The sequence below is a fragment of the Ranitomeya variabilis genome, chromosome 6 (genome assembly GCF_051348905.1).
Source record: "Ranitomeya variabilis isolate aRanVar5 chromosome 6, aRanVar5.hap1, whole genome shotgun sequence".
Lineage (NCBI taxonomy): Eukaryota > Metazoa > Chordata > Amphibia > Anura > Dendrobatidae > Ranitomeya > Ranitomeya variabilis.
The window spans coordinates 172,862,969-172,881,796 of NC_135237.1; the positions used below are offsets into that span (position 1 = coordinate 172,862,969).

General features: G+C 43.3%; 1 protein-coding gene across 6 annotated transcripts in view; it reads right to left on the bottom strand.

Moving 5' to 3' along the window:
- The window catches only part of AMPH (amphiphysin), a 425,845-nt gene that overhangs the window by 110,445 nt on the left and 296,572 nt on the right, over window positions 1-18,828 (bottom strand). For all 6 annotated transcript variants that reach the window (XM_077269267.1, XM_077269266.1, XM_077269265.1 and 3 more), the window contains exons 9-11: window positions 9,210-9,292; window positions 6,192-6,330; window positions 4,408-4,536 (exon numbers count right to left, since the gene is read on the bottom strand). In XM_077269267.1, the coding sequence (XP_077125382.1) occupies window positions 4,408-4,536; window positions 6,192-6,330; window positions 9,210-9,292 (351 nt within the window). The remainder of the gene's footprint in view (window positions 1-4,407; window positions 4,537-6,191; window positions 6,331-9,209; window positions 9,293-18,828) is intronic.

The following is an 18,828-nucleotide window of genomic DNA, read 5'->3' on the forward strand; positions in this document are numbered from 1 at the left end:
ATGGTATGCAGAGGAGAGATTCAACTCTATGCTGAGTAAACAGCAGAGCTCTCTCCAAAACCGAGACGCAAACTGGGGACCCTGGTCGCTGACAATTCTATCAGGCATTCCATGTAAACGGAAAATGTGCTTTATGAATAACACCGCCAAGGCCCATGCAAAAGGTAACCGTGGAAGCGGCACCAAGTGCACCATCATAGAGAAATGATCGGTGACAACTCAGATAACGGCGCAGCTACGTGACTTGGGTAAACCCACCACGAAGTCCATCCCGACCATTTCCCAAGGCCTGTCTGCCACCGATAGGGGGTAAAGCAACCCAGCAGGCCGTTGCCGAGGAGACCGATTCTGGGCGCAGGAAACGCACGCCCAAATATAGTCCCCGACATCACGGGCCATATGAGGCCACCAGTACGTTCTCGCCAAAAGCTCGGATGTCCTTTTAGTCCCAAAATGCCCACCCACTCTGGACGAGTGAGCCCAAGAGAGAACCTCCGGTCGCAAATTCGATGGCACAAAAGTCTTGCCCGGGGGCACAGACTCTAGCAAAACCGGAGCTACAGTTCTCAGGCTCTCAGAAGGGACAATAAGCCAAGGCTCCTCGTCAGATGACACTACGGAGCGGGAGAGAGCGTCGGCGCGAATGTTCTTCTCCCCAGAGAAAAAAAGAAGAGTAAAATGAAACCGGGAGAACAGGGACCATCTAGCCTGGCGAGAATTCAGCCAATGGGCCGTCTGTAGATATACCAAGTTTTTGTGGTCAGTGAAAACCTGGAAGGGAAAGCGAGCTCCCTCCAAGAGATGTCTCCACTCTGAGAAAGCCAACTTCATGGCTAGCAACTCCCTGTCCCCGATGGAATAATTCCTCTCCGCCGGTGTGAAGGTCTTGGAGAAGAAGAAGCATGGATGCTTCCGACCTTGAGCATCCTTTTGGAAAAGGACTGCTCAAGCACCAACGGATGAGGCATCCACCTCATTGGTAAATGGCTTATCTACATCGGGGCGATGTAGAATGGGAGCGCTAGCGAAGTGTGACTTAACCGAGAGGAAGGCCTTGGAGACATCCTCTGACCACAATTTGGGATTTGCTCCCTTCTTGGTGAGGGCAACCAAGGGAGCTACCAAAGTTGAGAAGTGTGGGATGAACAGACGATAGTAATTATTGAACCTCATAAAGCGCTGCACCGCTTTAAGTGAATGGGGTTCCTGCCAGTCCATCACAGCCTGTAGCTTGGCAGGATCCATAGCAGATGATATAACCAAGGAAAGGCAAGGACTCCTGCTCAAACACACACTTCTCCAACTTGGCGTAGAGGGAGTTTGCCCGTAAGAGGTCGAAGACTTTGCGAACATCTCTCCGATGGGAGTCAATATCTGGAGAGTAGATGAGAATATCATCCAGATAGACTAAGACCGAGGTGGTGAGCATATCCCGGAAGATGTCGTTCACAAAGTTTTGGAAAATGGCTGGGGCATTACAGAGCCCGCAGGGCATCACCAGATATTCATAGTGCCCATCCCTGGTGTTAAAAGCCGTCTTCCATTCGTCCCCCTCACAGATGCGAATCAGGTTGTAAGCACCCCGCAGATCTAATTTTGTAAATACCCTTGCTCCCCGTAGCCTATCAAAAAGCTCAGATATCAGGGGTAATGGGTACTTGTTCTTAACGGTGATGGCGTTAAGACCACTGTAGTCTATGCATTGACCTAAGTCTCCACTCTTCTTCTGTACGAAGAAGAACCCAGCCCCTGCAGGTGACACTGACTTCCTAATGAATCCTCTTGCCAGATTCTCTTGGATGTACTGAGACATTGCCTCCATCTCCGGGAGAGATAACGGATAGACTCGACCCCGGGGAGGCTCAGCACCAGGCAAGAGGTCAATAGGACAGTCATAGGGGCGGTGAGGCGGAAGGGTCTCCGCAGCCCTTTTGGAGAACACATCCGCATAGGGCCAATAGTGCTTGGGGAGAGAGGAAAGATCTGCGGGTACCTCTGTAGTAGCAACCTGAACGCACTTCCTCTGACATCTACCCTCACAGGATTTACTCCATCCAAAATTCTCCCTGACGACCACTCTGTATGAGGAGAATGATAGCATAGCCATGGTATCCCCAACAGGACCTCATCAATTCCCTCAGGAATGACTAATAGGGAGATAATCTCCTGATATGATGGAGACACAGAAAGAGTGAAAGGAATGGTTTGGTGGGTAATCTGTGAGGGTAGTGTCGACCCATTTACCACTCGAACGGTTACTGGTTTGGCGAGCATCACCAGGGGTATTGCGTGACGCTGGGTGAAAGCGGATGACATAAAATTACCCTCCGCCCCAGAGTCCACGCATAGCTCTGCCATAAGAGTGGATGGGCCTATGGTAATTGTCCCCTTGAAGGACAACTTAGAGGCAAACATCGCCGTGTCTAGTGTACCTCCTCCAACTGCCACTAGACGCTGACTTTTCCCCGACCGCTGAGGACACTTGGAGGCAAGATGTCCTGACTGCCGGCAAACATGACAGACCTTAAGTGCACGAGCGGACTGGGACTTGGATCCCGCTCGTGTCACCTCTATGGCCTCATGTGACTCGGACGCCTGGACTGGAGATTCCAGAGGTCTGGCGAAGGTGGGAGCCAGCCGAAACCTCTGCCTACACTGGGCTCGCTCCAACCTTCGCTCGTGAAAACGAAGGTCTATGCAAGTTGATACAGCTATGAGCTCCTCCAGTGTGGCGGGAATCTCCCTAGTGGCCAAAGCGTCCTTCACATGGTCAGCCAGCCCCCTCCAAAATACGGGAATGAGGGTTTTATCTGGCCATTCCAACTCAGACGCTAATGTCCGGAAGTGAACGGCAAAATGGCTGACCATGGTTGAACCCTGAGTCAAACCCAGCAGTTGGAGCGCTGTATTATGGGTGACTTGAGGTCCTACAAAGACCTGTTTCAGAGTGTCCAGAAACTGAGGAACACTCCGCACCACATGATCGTTGCACTCCCACAGCGGCGTAGCCCACTCCAATGCTCTGTCCGACAGGAGAGAGATTATGAATCCCACCTTTGCCCGCTCTGTGGGAAAATGTGCAGCCAGGAGCTCGAGGTCTATACCACACTGGCTCACGAAACCCCTACAGGACTTACTGTCCCCAGAGTATCTCTCAGGCAATGGGAGGTGGGATAAAGTCGGAACAGAGGTGGCAGTGGGTAAAGCTGCTGCAGCCACGCTATCAGCCTGAACAGCTATTGCGGTAACATCCACCGCCGAGGTTGCACGCTCAAGAGACGCCAACCGGCCCTCCAGCAGCTGGATGTACCCCTGCAATCGCTGTTCATCCGCCATTACTTAGCCAGATCCTGGCGCTAGTGTACTGTTAGGGTTGGCGGAACACACCGAATATATTTATTAGATGGGATAGGTGCGTTCGCAACCCGGGATCCACCGTGCAGGAAAGAACCTGCTGCTAGGTAAGGCGGCGAAGCAAATTAGAATAAACGAACTCTGTTACTTCACAGAGCCCGTAGTAAAGAGAACGCTGTGCCCTGTTTAGCTCACAGGGGACACAGCTATTGTGTAGAGCCGACAGTGGTCATGCAGTCCAACCAACACGCAGCTCCTCTCCGGTGGAGCCGGAATTCTATCGGCTATTAGCCAGCCCTGAATTCACACATAAACTCCTCGCCGGAGGTGCCAGCATTCTAGGGGCTTATTTCAGCCGGGTCCCTGACTGCATACACAAAACTCCTCGCCGGAGGTGCCAGCATTCTAGGGTCTTATTTCAGCCGGGTCCCTGACCACACACATGACCACACTGGCGCTGAGCTCGTACGTATTTGACACTAGCGCATGGCCATGTGGTCATGAGAACCTTATATAGCTGCAGCACCTACAGGACCTTCCAAGAAGGACCAATGGAAGGCTGCCACAGAACTTGATCAGGTACAGGACCTTCCTGGAGGACCAATGGAAGTTGCTGCAGTACCTGAGCATGTGACCCTTGATCTCCACTGAGAGATCTTACCCTGGGCATGCTCAGTGTGTGCAAAGCAGGACTTAGTCACAGAAAAGCCTGCTCGCCGCAGATCAGTGCAGGGTACAATAGCAGAGCCTGGAGAGACAGCAGTAACCCTTTGCACAGTATCAGACTCAGTGAGACGCTGGGACCGACGTCTCCGCTGAGCAGGCTCCACTGCGACCGATGCAGAATGGGAGACCGCAGGAGACACAGCTCGAGATTCCCCCTGTGCAGCAGCGGGAACTCAACTCCTAACAGCAATCTGTCACCATATACTCAAATAAAGGCAACTTAAGCCGGCACATCAATATTCCTAAAATGCTGTTATTGTTAATGCAGAGAATATTCGGAATATGCACCTCTCCAAAAACCAGATATTTAGGCAGCATTTCACCTACCTGTGAAGGGGTTGTCACATTGATCTCAGGGACAAAATTGTCTTCAAAGAAGCTAATGATAGTTTCTTGTGGAAGTTCTTTTGACGGAGTGAGTTTAGGTAGCGGTGGGACAGGAGGACCTTTTCTCAGCTAAGAGGAGAATCAAATATGTGTTAGTTAGTAATAGGTTTAGAATCACTAAAAAATCTACACTTTAGTGCAGTAATGAAGGTTTTACATGCACACATTGAAGATGGAGACCTCTACCTAGACAGATATCTTATTTTTCCTGTTATGATCATTCTACCTCCTTGCTCCAACAATTCAGATCTAGCACTGGTATATTTTATGGTTCCCAACTGCATTCAATGTAAGTGAGAACATCAGTGTGTAAATCCATGCTGACCAGAAATAAGGCTGTAGACAGTGAGAGAGGGCCCATAGAGGACCCATAGAAACTTGATTAACATGAGTAGATGGAGCTCAGCTCCGGCCACAGCTACTGGGGCCAGATGTTGGCTATTTAAAGTGTTGTTTTAACTATGGAAATAAAATCTAACAGGCAAGTAGTTGCTAACTACCTGCCTGCTGTACCCAGCGCTGGCTCTGAGCAGTCACAGACAGCTCCTGCCAGCGATTCTATTGTTTTATGTCAACAGAGCAACTCTTCCACTTCTGGGCTGCTCTGACAACAGAGAGTGACTGCCACCATCATGCTGATTGACAGCTGGCTTCCCATAGCTAAGCAGGTAGCTGGCTGTCAATCAGCATATCGGCAATCAAGCTCTGTAAACAGAGCAAAGCGGAAGAGAAGCAGCTGCCCCATCGACGTGATGGTCTGTGATCATTCTGAGTTGGCAGAGATAATTGGTGGGCAGAACAGGTAGGTACCTGCCTATTAGTTCTTAGGTCCATAGTAAAAAAATAAAATAGTCCCAGATAACCCCAGCTGACACCCACCATGTGTGAAGCGGGTTCAGCTCCTGAGCCCGCTTCACAAGCACTGACCTGCTGCATGATGGATATTTGAGGGGTTGAGTTAACATATTATAAACATGTGCTTAAAGGGAACCTGTCACCCCTAAAATCGAAGGTGAGCTAAGCCCACTGGCATCAGGCCCCCGATGTATCCTGAAAAATAAGAAAAAGAGGTTAGATTATACTCACCCAGGGGTGGTCCCGGTTCTGTTCTGGTCCGATAGGCGTCGCGGTCCGGGGCCAGGAAAGGTCAGAGCGGCCCGGCACCTGCGCACTGCAGTACTTTGCTCTGCCCTCAACAGGGCAGACAAAGTACACCTGTGCCGGAGCCGCAGCCTGAAGACAAGAAGAGGACGTCATCGTAAGAAGATGGGAGGCCCCGGACCGGACTGCGACGCCCATCGGACCAGAACAGAAACGGGACCGCCCCTGGGTGAGTATAATCAGACCTCCTTTTCTTATCTTTCAGGATACATCAGGGGCTTATCTACAGCATTACAGAATGCAGTAGATAAGCCCCTGATGCTGGTGGGTTTAGCTCACCTTCGATTTTGGGGGTGACAGGTTCCCTTTAATAAATGTAATATATAAGGCTTTATTAGTTAATAAGGCCCTTGTGCTCGCAAGGTTCAACTGATTTATAATGGGGTCTAACAAATTCCAGATGAACTTTCCTAATTTAGAGGAGAAGAATATTGGGTAATAGCTGAATATGAAAGCAAAGGCTCCAAGTAGAGTATAAATATTTTAAGTGAAGGTTTATGTTAATTTATACAGGGATTAAATACATTCATAGCATTTATTTCTGCGATATGATCTCTACGTACCTGTGAAGGAGATTTAGGTCTTGCTGGTGCTGGGGATGCAGGTGCTAATGTATGGTTAGGACTTGCTAATGGACTAGGTATCTGTGAAACCTCTTCTGGTGGAGACGGGGTCTTCGCAATACGGAGTGGACCGGAATCACTAATGCAGAAGAAAAAAAAATACTTTTATTTTGCATTAGGAAAGAGATGATTCGACAGTGTGGAAATATTTATCGTCAGATATTGTTTTCTAAAAAATAACCTCTGCAAAATGTAAATGTAAAATAGGAAAGCGGATTCTAGAAGGGCAATAAGGGATCACTAAGCTAATTAGTATCAATCTGCATGAGCGTAGCAGTCACTCAGCCTCGAAAAGTCCGGCAATTCATTGCTTTTACCTAGGAGGTAAGCCAAAGCACTCACCATCGTTTTCTGTTGCAGTATTAAAGAAATAAAATTATTTTTATTAAAAAAGTATCCTTTTTTTTCTCAAGAACTTAGTTAGGCAACTACAAAGTCTAATTTACAAATAAGATATGAATAATTAATTCAACCAAATCTTTACACTCACTTGTATTATCCTTGACTGATAGCCATGCTATATTTTACCAATCATTCATGAGATCTACCACTTACATAATACTGATTACAATATTCTTTCATTTTAATTTATTATATTTTTCATTTTTGAGGTAGTAAATTCCAGACACCAAGTCTCTAATAAATCTGACCTGTTAAAGGGAATTTGTCAGCAGGTTTTTGCCATGTAATCTGAAGACAGCATGCTGTAGGGAATACAACCCAGATTTCAGTGATGCCTCCTTCAAGCTCCGTGCTGTTGTTTACTTGCCATGATTTTAATAGCACCAGGAGCTTATCATTGCTGGGACACAGAGGCTCTGTGCCTCCTAGTGTGACTCAACCCCTTTTGTGATAAGCAGCTCACTGTCGATAGACATTGTACGTATAGAGCCTGATGTGGCCTGGGTTAGCTTTCTAAGCTCTGCTGCATTGCTAAATCTAAAACCACTGATTGCATCAGAAGAGCTGCACTCAGTAAATTAAGTGATATATCACTGGATTCAGCTTCTCTTTGCCTACATTATGCTGCTCTCAGATTAGGTAGCTAAAACCTGCTGACAGATTCCCTTTAACCCCTTCATGACCTGGGGTATTTTCATTTTCGTTTTTCGCTCTCCTCTTCCCAGAGCCATAACTTTTTTATATTTCTGTCAATATGACCATGTGAGGGCTTACTTTCTGCGGGGAGAGCTGTACTTTTGAACGACACCATTGGTTTTAGCATGTCATGTACTAGAAAACGGGAAAAAAATTCCAAGTGAAGTGAAATTGCAAAAAAAGTGCAATCCACTTACAATACAATACACTGGTTTTTTGTTTAGCTTTTTTGCTAGGTTCACTAAATGATAAAACTGACCTGTCATTATGATTCTCCAGGTCATAACGAGTTCATAGACACCAAACATGTCTAGGTTACATTTTATCTAAGTGGTGAAAAAAAATTCCAAACTTTGCTAAAAAAAAAAGTGCAATTTTCCGATACCTGTAACGTCTCCATTTTTCGTGATCTGGGGTCGGGTGAGGGCTTATCTTTTGTGCGCTGAGCTGACATTTTTAATGATACCATTTTGGTCCAGATACATTCTTTTGATCACCTGCTATTGCATTTTAATGCACTGTTGCGGGGACCAAAAAAAGGTAATTCTGGCGTTTCAAATTTTTTTCTCGTTACGCCGTTTAACGATCAGATTAATCCTTTTTTTATTGATAGATCAGGCGATTCGGAACGTGGTGATACCAAATATTTGTAGGTTTTATTTTTTTTATTGTTTTATTTTGAATGGGGCGAAAGGGGGGTGATTTAAACTTTTAGATTTTTTTACTTTTGCCATGCTTCAATAGCCTCCGTGGGAGACTAGAATCTGGCAAAACTCGATCGGCTCTGCTACATAGAAGCGAAGCTGAGATTGCTCCTATGTAATAGAATTGTTGCATTGCTATGAGCGCCGACCACAGGGTGGCGCTCATAGCAATCCGGCATCAACAACCATAGAGGTCTCAAGGAGACCTCTGGTTGTCATGCTGACGCATCTCTGACCCCCGATCACGTGACGGGGGTCAGCGATGCGCTTATGTCCGGATGGATGGCCGGAAGCGCTAGATAGATGCCGCTGTCAGCGTTCAAAACAGCTGACATGTCCCGGCTTTGATGCGGGCTCACTGCCGGATCCCGCATGAAAGCAGGGGATCTGACCTCGGACGTACTATCCCGTCCGAGGGCAGAAAGGGGTTAAGGACCAGGTGGTTTTTCATTTTTGCATTTTTCTCCTACCCCTCTTCCAAGAGGCTTAACTTTTTTGTCATCATTGTGCCATAACAGAGATATTCTCCAAAAGTAGTGCATCTAGGGAAGAATAGTTCTAGATCTAACAAATGGAAATTAGGCCATGCTACATATTTGGTTAGTATTTTACATTTGCATTTGTAAACCAAATCCAGGAATAGGTACGAAGATGCAGAAGGGGTGACGTGTTTCTATTATACAGTACTTTTCCTCTGATTGCTCCACTCCTGATGTTGGCTTACAAAAACTGATGTAAAATACTGACAAAATAATGAACGTGTGAATGCGGCCTTAGTGGGTTGAGAAGGCTCACATGCTGGTTCCTTCTGGCTAAAATATATACTACTGTGCCTGATGGCCCCATTAATAACAGGTGAATGTGGTTGTCCCACGTATCCGATAAGTATGGTATGTCCTTCCTAGCTTCTTCTCTAGCATATTTCCTGTCAGTATAGACAAGGGGAAAAATGGAAGAACGGTGAGATCTCTCTTCACAATCTTCTGGGATTGTAGACGAAGTTGCTGATCATCTCGAGTCTTGTTTTTTTTTCTGAAAGTGCTGGCACTGAATCGGTCACAAATTTGCAATACTCACCTCATTCAAAAATTGGGATACAGAACTGAGATTAATTAATTGAAAAATTAATTATGACTTATATAGACAGGTGTCTTACCTTGGAGCTCCTTGAATAGTAAATGCTTTATCAGCATGCTGATCTCCTAACTTGGTCATAACTTCATAGAGTTTGTGACACAGCTGAAAAAATAAACAGAAAAATAAAAAATATTACATATAAATGCACTTAACATTCTTTTTTACATACACACTGAATTATTGAATTGAACAACTAAATTGTTTTATTTTTTAATAGACTTTCTCAAGAATGTGTTGATGTGGTTTGGTATATTTTAGGTTTCTCAATGATCAGTTCATGATTTTTAGCTTAAGAATTGATCTTGCTTATTTTTTTGATCATTCATTTTCTCTTCCACATGTAGTATAATTATAATTGTAGTGCAAAAGAGTTGGATCCAGAACATAGTAAAAAGTCTTGTTTCAATAAATATCCTTTAAAAACTTTACAAAGCATGCTATTTCATATGCATGCCATCCAGTAAAACCATAAGTCTTAGGAAAAGAGCTAAGAGTTAGTGTGTTTCAAAAATAAATGATTCCCCGTGATATAAGAATGGTCGGAGTCACATTAGCGTATAATACGGACCAGTGCTATGCGAGAAAACATCGCATAGAACTGGGACCAGTGTTAGTCTATGGGGCAGCTCACATCACCGTTTGGGAAGATTAGGAAGATAAATAAGTGGCTCAAGAATTGGTGTAGGAAGGAGAGGTGTGGGTTCCTGGAGAACTGGGCCGAATTCTCAGTTGGCTACAGGTTCTATGCTAGGGACGGGCTGCACCTCAATGGGGAGGGTGCAGCTATGCTGGGGGAGAAAATGGCTAGAAGGTTGGAGGAGTGTTTAAAGTAGGGATGGGGGGAGGGTATTCATTTTATAGATGGGGAAGATAGTGCAGGTAGAGACCTGGGCACAAATAAGGAAGTTGGGGGTGGCGGTGGCATGGGGGGTGGGGTTAGAACAGTTAATAATTTAAGAAAGAATAGAGGTACACAGAGACTCATAAAGTGCATGTACACTAACGCCAGGAGCCTCACCAACAAAATGGAGGAATAAAAATTTTGTTGGAACATAATTATGACATGGTGGGGATATCTGAGACATGGCTGGACGAGAGCCATGACTGGGCTGTTAATTTATATGGATATAGTCTGTTCAGAAATGACTGTATACCGTATTTTTCGCTTTGTAAGATGCAATTTTTTCCCCAAAATTTTGGGGGAAATGGGGGTGCATCTTACAATGCGGATATACCGCTTACCAGTATCGTTGCAGGCTGGGATGAGGGGGTGTCTGATGCCGCTGCCCAGGGTGTCTGCTGCTGCCTAGGGTGTCCGCCGCTGTGGGGAGCTCTGCCAACATTTCGTGAAAGGCCAGAGCCCCCCGGCAGTTCCGTGGTTTCCTCCTGTGGAGTGGTTCTGGGAAAATGGCTGCCGCAGGTGGCGCATGCGCAGATGGAGATCTCGGGACCAAGATCTCGAGAGATGAGATCTCAGTGCTGAAATCTCATTTCCCGAGATCTTGGTGCCGAGACCTCCATCTGCGCATGCGCCGCCTCCCGGCGGCCATTTTTCCAAAGTCAACTGCACAGGAAAGCCAGGAAGAACTGTCAGAGGGGCTCTGGCCTTTCACAAAATGTCATCAGAGCCCCCGCAGCACCGGAGATGCCAGCATAACCGGAGACACCCCCGCAGCACAGGAGCCCCCCCTGCAGCACAGGAGCCCGCCACAGCACCGGAACCACCACCATAGCACAGGACACCTGCACAACCTCTCATCCCAGCCTGTGGCCTGCAGCAACACTCCATTCCTGCCTCCTCCAGCAGCGACCCTGGGACTCCACTTCACCGCAGCCACCACCCCCGGTAAGCAATAAGATGCATGGATTATAAGAAACATCACCATTTTGTTAAAAAAAAGTTTTTTCCTATTTCTCTCCTCAAAATTTGGGGTGCGTCTTATAATCCGGAGCATCTCATAATCCGAAAAATATGGTAAATAAGCGAGGGGGGGTGTATTTATATGTAAAATCATCCTTCAAACCCATCCTGCATGATAATATATGTGAATCTAATGAAAATGTAGAGTCCCTGTGGGTGGAGAAAAGGGGAGGGGAAAAAATAATAAATTACTGATAGGGGTTTGTTATAAGTCTCCAAAAATAATGGAGGCAGCAGAGAATATCCTTGTAAATCAAATAGATGAAGCAGCGACTCAAGGAGCAGTCATTATTATGGGGGACTTCAACTACCCTGAAATAGATTAGGGAACAGAAACCTGCAGTTCCAGCAAAGGTAATCGGTTTTTGACAACTATGAGAGACAATTACCTTTCACAACTGGTTCAGGACCCAACAAGAAGGGGGGCACTGCTAGACCTAATATTAACCAACAGGCCAGACTGCATATCAAATATAAGGGTTGGGGGTCACTTGGGTAATAGTGATCACAAAATAATAAGTTTTCATGTATCCTTTAATAAGATGTGTAGTAGAGGGGTGACAAGGACACTAAACTTCAGGAAGGTAAATTTCCAATGGATGAGAGATGATCTTAGTGAAATAAACTGGGACAATATCCTGAGACATAAAAATACACAAAGAAAATGGGAGACGTTTATTAGCATCCTGAAAAGGACCTGTGCACAGTATATACCGTATGGGAATAAACATACTAGAAATAGGAGGAAACCAATATGGCTAAATAGAGCAGTGAGGGGCGCAATAAGTGACAAGAAGAAAGCATTTAGAGAATTAAAGGAAGTAGGTAGTGATGAGGAATTAAATAAATACAGAAAATTAAATAAAATCTGTAAAAAGCAAATCAAGGCAGCAAAGATTGACACAGAGAGACTCATTGCCAGAGAGAGTAAAAATAATCCCAAAATATTCTTTAACTACATAAATAGTAAGAAATTAAAAAATGATAGTGTTGGTCCCCTTAAAAATAGTCTGGGTGAAATGGTGGATGAGGATGAGGAAAAGGCCAATATGCTAAATGACTTTTTTCATCAGTATTTACACAAGAAAATCCCATGGCAGACAATATGACTAGTGATAAAAATTCCCCATTAAATGTCACCTGCTTAACCCAGCAGGAAGTACGGCGGCATCTAAAAATCACTAAAATTGACAAATCCCCGGGCCCGGATGGGATACACCCCCGAGTACTACAGGAATTAAGTACTGTATTAGACCATTATTTTTAATCTTTAAATATTCCATAATAACAGGGTCTGTGCCACAGGACTGGCATATAGCAAATGTGGTGCTAATATTCAACAAGGGGACAAAAACTGAACTTGGAAATTATAGGCCAGTAAGCTTAACCTCTACTGTGGGTGAAATCCTGGAGGGTATTCTAAGAGATTCTATGCTGGAGTATCTGAAGAGGAATGACCTCATGATCCATGACGTCTCAGTCTCTTCAGGAGCACGGTTTAGCACGGTTAGTGTTATGCAAAATGGTCACTTGCTGAAACACACTGCTTCTTTGTGTAACATCATGGGGAAAGTCTAAAGAAATCAGCCACGATATCAGGAAGAGAATTGTGGACTTTAACAAGTTTGGCTCATCCTTGGGTACAATGTCAAGGTACCTGAAAGTGCCTCGTTCATCTGTACAAACAATTATAGGAAAGTACAAACAAGATGGTAATGTTCAGCCATCATACCGCTCACGAAGGAGAGGGGTTTTGTGTCCCAGAGATGAACGTGCTTTAGTCCATTTGCATATAAACGCAAGGACAAAAACAAAAGACCTTGTGAAGATGATGGCAGAAGCTGGTAAGATTGTGTCAATATCCACAGTGAAATGAGTACTGTATCAACATGGGCTGAAAGGCCACTCTGCCAGCAAGAAGCCATTACTCCAAAAGAAACATAAAAAAGCCAGATTAATGTTTGCAAATGGACACAGGAATAAAAACCTTCATTTTTGGAGACATGTCCTGTGGTCTGATGAAACTAAGATTTAACTTTTTGGGCATAATGACCATCGCTACATTTGGAGGATAAAGGGAGAAGTTTTGAAGCCTAAGAACACCATCCCAACTGTGAAACATGGGGATGGCAGCATCATGTTGTGGGGTTGTTTTGCTGCAGGAGGGACTGGTGCACTTAACAAAATAAATGGCATCATGAGAAAAGAAGATTATGTGGCAATACTGAAGCAACATCTCAAGACATCAGCCAGGAAGTTAAACCTTGGGCGAAAATGGGTCTTCCAGATGGACAATGACCAGAAGCATGTTGCCAAAATGGTATCAAAGTGGCTTAAGGATAACAAAGTCAATGTTTTGGAGTGGCCATCACAAAGCCCTGATCTCAATCCTATTGAACATTTAAAGACAATGCTGAAAAGGCAGGTGTGACCAAGACGGCCTACAAACCTGGATCAGTTACACCAGTTTTGTCAAGAGGAATGGGCACAAATTCCAACCAACTATTGTGAGGTGCTTGTGGAAAGATATCCCAAAAGTTTGACCCAAGTCATTCAGTTTAAGGGCAATGGTACCAAATATTAATGAAATGTATGTAAACTTTTGACTTTGCAGTAACTAATAAAAATGCCTTGAAACATTCTCACTCTTTCCTTTTTTGGGCATTTGGCAAATAATAATTATGTAGTTACAATATTCAGACTTACATCAAAAAGTGGTAGAATGAAGAGATCCAGAACAACATAAAATTAAAAACAAAGTACTTTATTAAGAGTATATTCTAAAATACATATAACAATGTAATACTAATATAAGAGGCGCCCTAACAAAAGGTGGGACGCTGGGACACAAGATAGAATGTGCAATCTGTAAAAGTCTATATCCAAGACAATAATATATCCTATACTGAACATATGAGACAATGCTATCTGGCACAACATAAGCTACCTAAGTATGCATAAAGTCAATAAAGTCCAGATTACCAGAAGCAGAGATCAGGATGTCCACCTTGTAACGACCACAGCGTCCCTCCTCACCCCTCCACAGCATCCCACCTTTTGTTAGGGCGCCTCTTATATTAGCATTACATTGTTATATGTATTTTAGAATATACTCTTCTTAATAAAGTACTTTGTTTTTAATTTTATGTTGTTCTGGATCTCTTCATTTGGCCACTTTTTGTTGTAAGTCCGAATATGGTAACTATGTATTGTGAAGTGCCAGTTGGTGGTATTATGAAACATTTATGAGAAAATAATAATTATGGTAATCCCAAATTACTTAAAATGGGAAACGTTTATTCTGATTTCATGTCAGATATTGAGAAAAACATGCACATGTGTCTCTTAATATAGTGTATGCAAACTTCTAGTTTCAACTGTATATGTTTACATATTGCTTATACATTTGTGGTTGGTGGTTTATTAATGATATTGGACTGATATTGGCATACATCCAAGGTACTGTTTGGTTATTTTCTACCTGTGCTGCACTTTAGATTTAGGTGTGTAATAGGGTTCCTAGGGAGACTAGACGTGGAGCGGGGACGCCATATCGAACATATTAGGGTGCCAACCTCTGCTGACAGGTAGCAACATTATAGGATTTACTAGAGCATGATAACCCCTTTTGCATTGTATCCCTGCTAATTAAAGCTATATAGACCTTTTCTATAAATATTTGTTGGTTGAAGAGTTTTAACCATAATAAATTAAGTTATATTATAGGGGTTCATTTCTTATCGGCTTGCTATTGATTGGGACCTCTCCCTACATGTATTACAGTTTTTTGGATTTGGATACTCACAATATTGCTAACCCCTATAATGCATCCCAGCAATTTCAGTGAGTGCATCTAGGAGATCTTGCCAGGTTTGAGTATTTTGTGGTAGAAAGGGTTAATCTACTACCAAGAGGTGTAGACTGGAGGCAGGCTCTTTTGAATTGCGACTCTTATTGGATCTCAATGTTATATTCTTCTTACCCTGGAAATTAAATCATCTTACTTACTTGATTTTGCATTAGTAAGAAAAAAATTAATTATTTCTTGTCTATAGTCATAATGTTTTTGATATGTTACATTTGTTGTCTAAATGACCACCATAATAATAGGAAGTGCACAATGCATAGTAATAGAATAAATCACTGTGAGATGCAGGAAAATCCCCACACACATCGCCGAGTTTCAGATTCCTCAGGGGTGGAATTAGTGTTTCATATCTTTAGTTTACATGTCATCCAAAAACATGGAAAAAGAAATAATCTTAAATATAGAACATAATATAAAGTGCTACCAATGCTACAGGAGTTTCTAACAGTCAAGATTCCACGATTACTTAGTGATTACAGGAGAGGTTCGGCATGTTGGGTATTGATTCAGATAGTGGGCATGTGCACGAATAATGATGATCTCGCACAAATAGCAAAAAAGACTGTACGCAGGCGAGATAATGTAATGAAATAAAGGAAACAGTCCACATGCGCAAAAATAACAGGCTTGTGTACAAAACGGAACCAAAGGGAAAAAGTACACAATATGCATGTGCAGATAAATCATTAGAGATAACAAATCAAGACAGGATCCAAAGGATGCGCCGGCACACTGAATAGCATAAACAGTATGCATGCATAAATGAATCGCCAGGAGCAACAGACCAAGTTACATTTAAATATACAGTATATCTAATACATGTACCAATTATCTAATCAAACACAAATATCAGCAAGCACATACAGAGGCCTCATACAAACATACCAGTACATTGGGTTAAAAAAATGAAATATTACCTGATATACAGGTGCTTCTCACAAAATTATATTATCAAAAAGTAAATTTGTTTTGGTTCTTCAATACAAAAAGTGAAACTCCTATATTATATAGAGTAATTACAAACAGAGTGATTTATTTAAAGTGTTTATTTATGTTAATGTTGATGATTATGGCTTACAGACAATGAAAACTCAAAAGTCATTATCTCAATAAATTAGAATAACACCAGCTTGAAAAATGTTTTTAAAATCCGAAATGTTGGACTACTGAAAAGTATGTTCCGCAAATGCACTCAATAGTTGGTCTGAGCTCCTTTTGCATCAATTACTGCATCAATGCGGCGTGGCATGGAGGTTTTCAGCCTGTGGCACTGCTGAGGTATTATGGAAGCCTATTTTGCTTTGATAGCAGCCTTCAGCTCGTCTGCATTGTTGGGTCTGGTGTCTCCCATCTTCCTCTTGACAATACCCCATAGCTATAAGGTCAGGCGAGTTTGCTGGCCAATCAAGCACAACAATACTGTGGTTTTTAAACAAGGTACTGGTACTTTTGGCAGTGTGGAGAGGTGCCAAGTCCTGCTGGAGAAAGAAATTTTCTATCTCCAAAAAGCTTGTCAGGAGAGGGAAGCATAAAATGCTCTAAAACTTCCTGGTTGACGGCTGCGCTGACTTTGGTCTTGACAAAACACAGTGGACCTACACCAGCAGATGACATGGCTCCCCAAACCATCACTGATTGTGGAAACATCAAACTAGACCTCAAGCAGCTTGGATTGTACGTCTCTTCACTCTTCCTCTAAACTCTGGGACCTTGATTTCCAAATTAAATGGAAATTTACTTTCGTTGTGGAGTGTGTCAATGACTGCCTTCTGGACACCTGTCAAGTCAGCAGTCTTCCCCATGATTGTGGAGCCTATTGAAACAGACTAAGGGACCTTTTTAAACACAGGAAGCCTTTGCAGATGTTCTCTGTTAATTGTTCTAATTTAACCCCTTTCTGACCTTGGACAGGATAGTACGTCTGAGGTCAGAAACCCCGCTTTGATGCGGGCTCCGGCGGTGACCCTGCATCAAAGCCGGGACATGTCAGCTGTTTTGAAGTCAGCGGCATTTAACCGGCGCTTCCAGCCGGCCGGCCGGAAATGAGCGCATCGCTGACCCCCGGTCACATGATCGGGGGTATGCGATGCTTCTGTATAGTAACCATAGAGGTCCTTGAGACCTCTATGGTTACTGATCCCCGGTAGCTGTGAGCGCCACCCTGTGGTCTCATAGCACATCTGATGATCGCTGCTATGTAGCAGAGGCGATAGAGTTGTGCCAGCTTCTAGCCTCCTATGGAGGCTATTGAAGCATGGCAAAAATAAAAAAAAATAAAAAAAAAATGTGAAAAAAATAAAAAATATATAAAAGTCTAAATCACCTCCCTTTCGCCCCATTCAAAATAAATCAATAAAAAAAAATATCAAACCTACACATATTTGGTATCGCCGCGTTCAGAATCGCCCGATCTATCAATAAAAAAATGCATTAACCTGATCGCTAAACAGCGTAGTGAGAATAAAATTAGAAACGCCAGAATTACGTTTTTTTGGTCGCTGCGACATTGCATTAAAATGCAATAACGGGCGATCAAAAGAACGTATCTGCACCGAAATTGTATCATTTTTGCTCGGCACGCAAAAAATAAGCCCTCAACCGACCCCAGATCATGAAAAATGGAGACACTAGGGGTATCGGAAAATGGCGCAATTTTTTTTTAGCAAAGTTTGGAATTTTTTTTCACCACAGATAAAAAATAGCCTAGTCATGTTAGGTGTCTGTGAACTCGTAATGACCTGGAGAATCATAATGGTAGGTCACTTTTAGCATTTAGTGAACCTAGCAAAAAAGCCAAACAAAAAACAAGTGTGGGACTGCACTTTTTTTGCATTTTCCCCGCACTTGGAATTTTTTTCCCGTTTTAAGTACACGACATGCTAAAACCAATGATGTCGTTCAGAAGTACAACTTGTTGCGCAAAAAATAAGCCCTCACATGGCTATATTGACGGAAAAATAAAAAAGTTATGGCTCTGGGAAGGAGGGGAGCAAAAAACGAACACGGAAAAACGGAAAATCCCAAGGTCATGAAAGGGTTAATGAGATAATGACTTTTGGGTTTTCATTGGCTGTAAGCCATAATCATCAATATTAACAGAAATAAACACTTGAAATAGATCACTCTGCTTTTTAATGACTCTATATAATATATGAGTTTCACTATTTGTATTGAAAAACTTAAATAAATTAACTTTTTGATGATATTCTAATTTTGTGAGAAGCACCTGTATTTGTGCATGTGAAAAACAATTTATTTTTCTCTTCACTCTATGTGGTGGTGAGGTGTGTATACGTGCTACAAAGAGACATTCTCAAATGGAACAATGATGAGACATAAGAAGATCCAAGGAAAGCAAAAATAAGGGATCTGATTAGTGAAAAATGCACTAAAAGAGGAAAATTGTGAACTAAAACCTATATATGAAAAAATATATGTTATTTGTAAGTAGTCTGATTCCAAATGACCAGGAAGCAAGGGGTGGCAATAAAATATAGAAGGCATATAATAATATCATGAATAATGATACAGTAAATTACAGATCGTAATAGAGAGCCGGGCAGCCTGGGAGCAATTTTTGGATACACCTGGCCAGGTAGGTACGGAAGCCTTCCTTCTGCGTTGTCCTCCTTTTTTCTTTGCTGCCTCACTGCTCACCCTCCTGCTGCTAACTGCTCTCTCTGTTTTTAAAAACTAACCATTGCCCGCATGGCAGGCAGTTCAAACCTATCACAGGTGCCGCTCCTTTGTGTCGGCTCCAGGCTCTGGTATGCTGCTGTGCCGCAGGGTCTTAGATCGGGCCAGGAGACCTAGAGTCCCCTTCCCTCCGGATTTAGCTGCCAGGTCTTC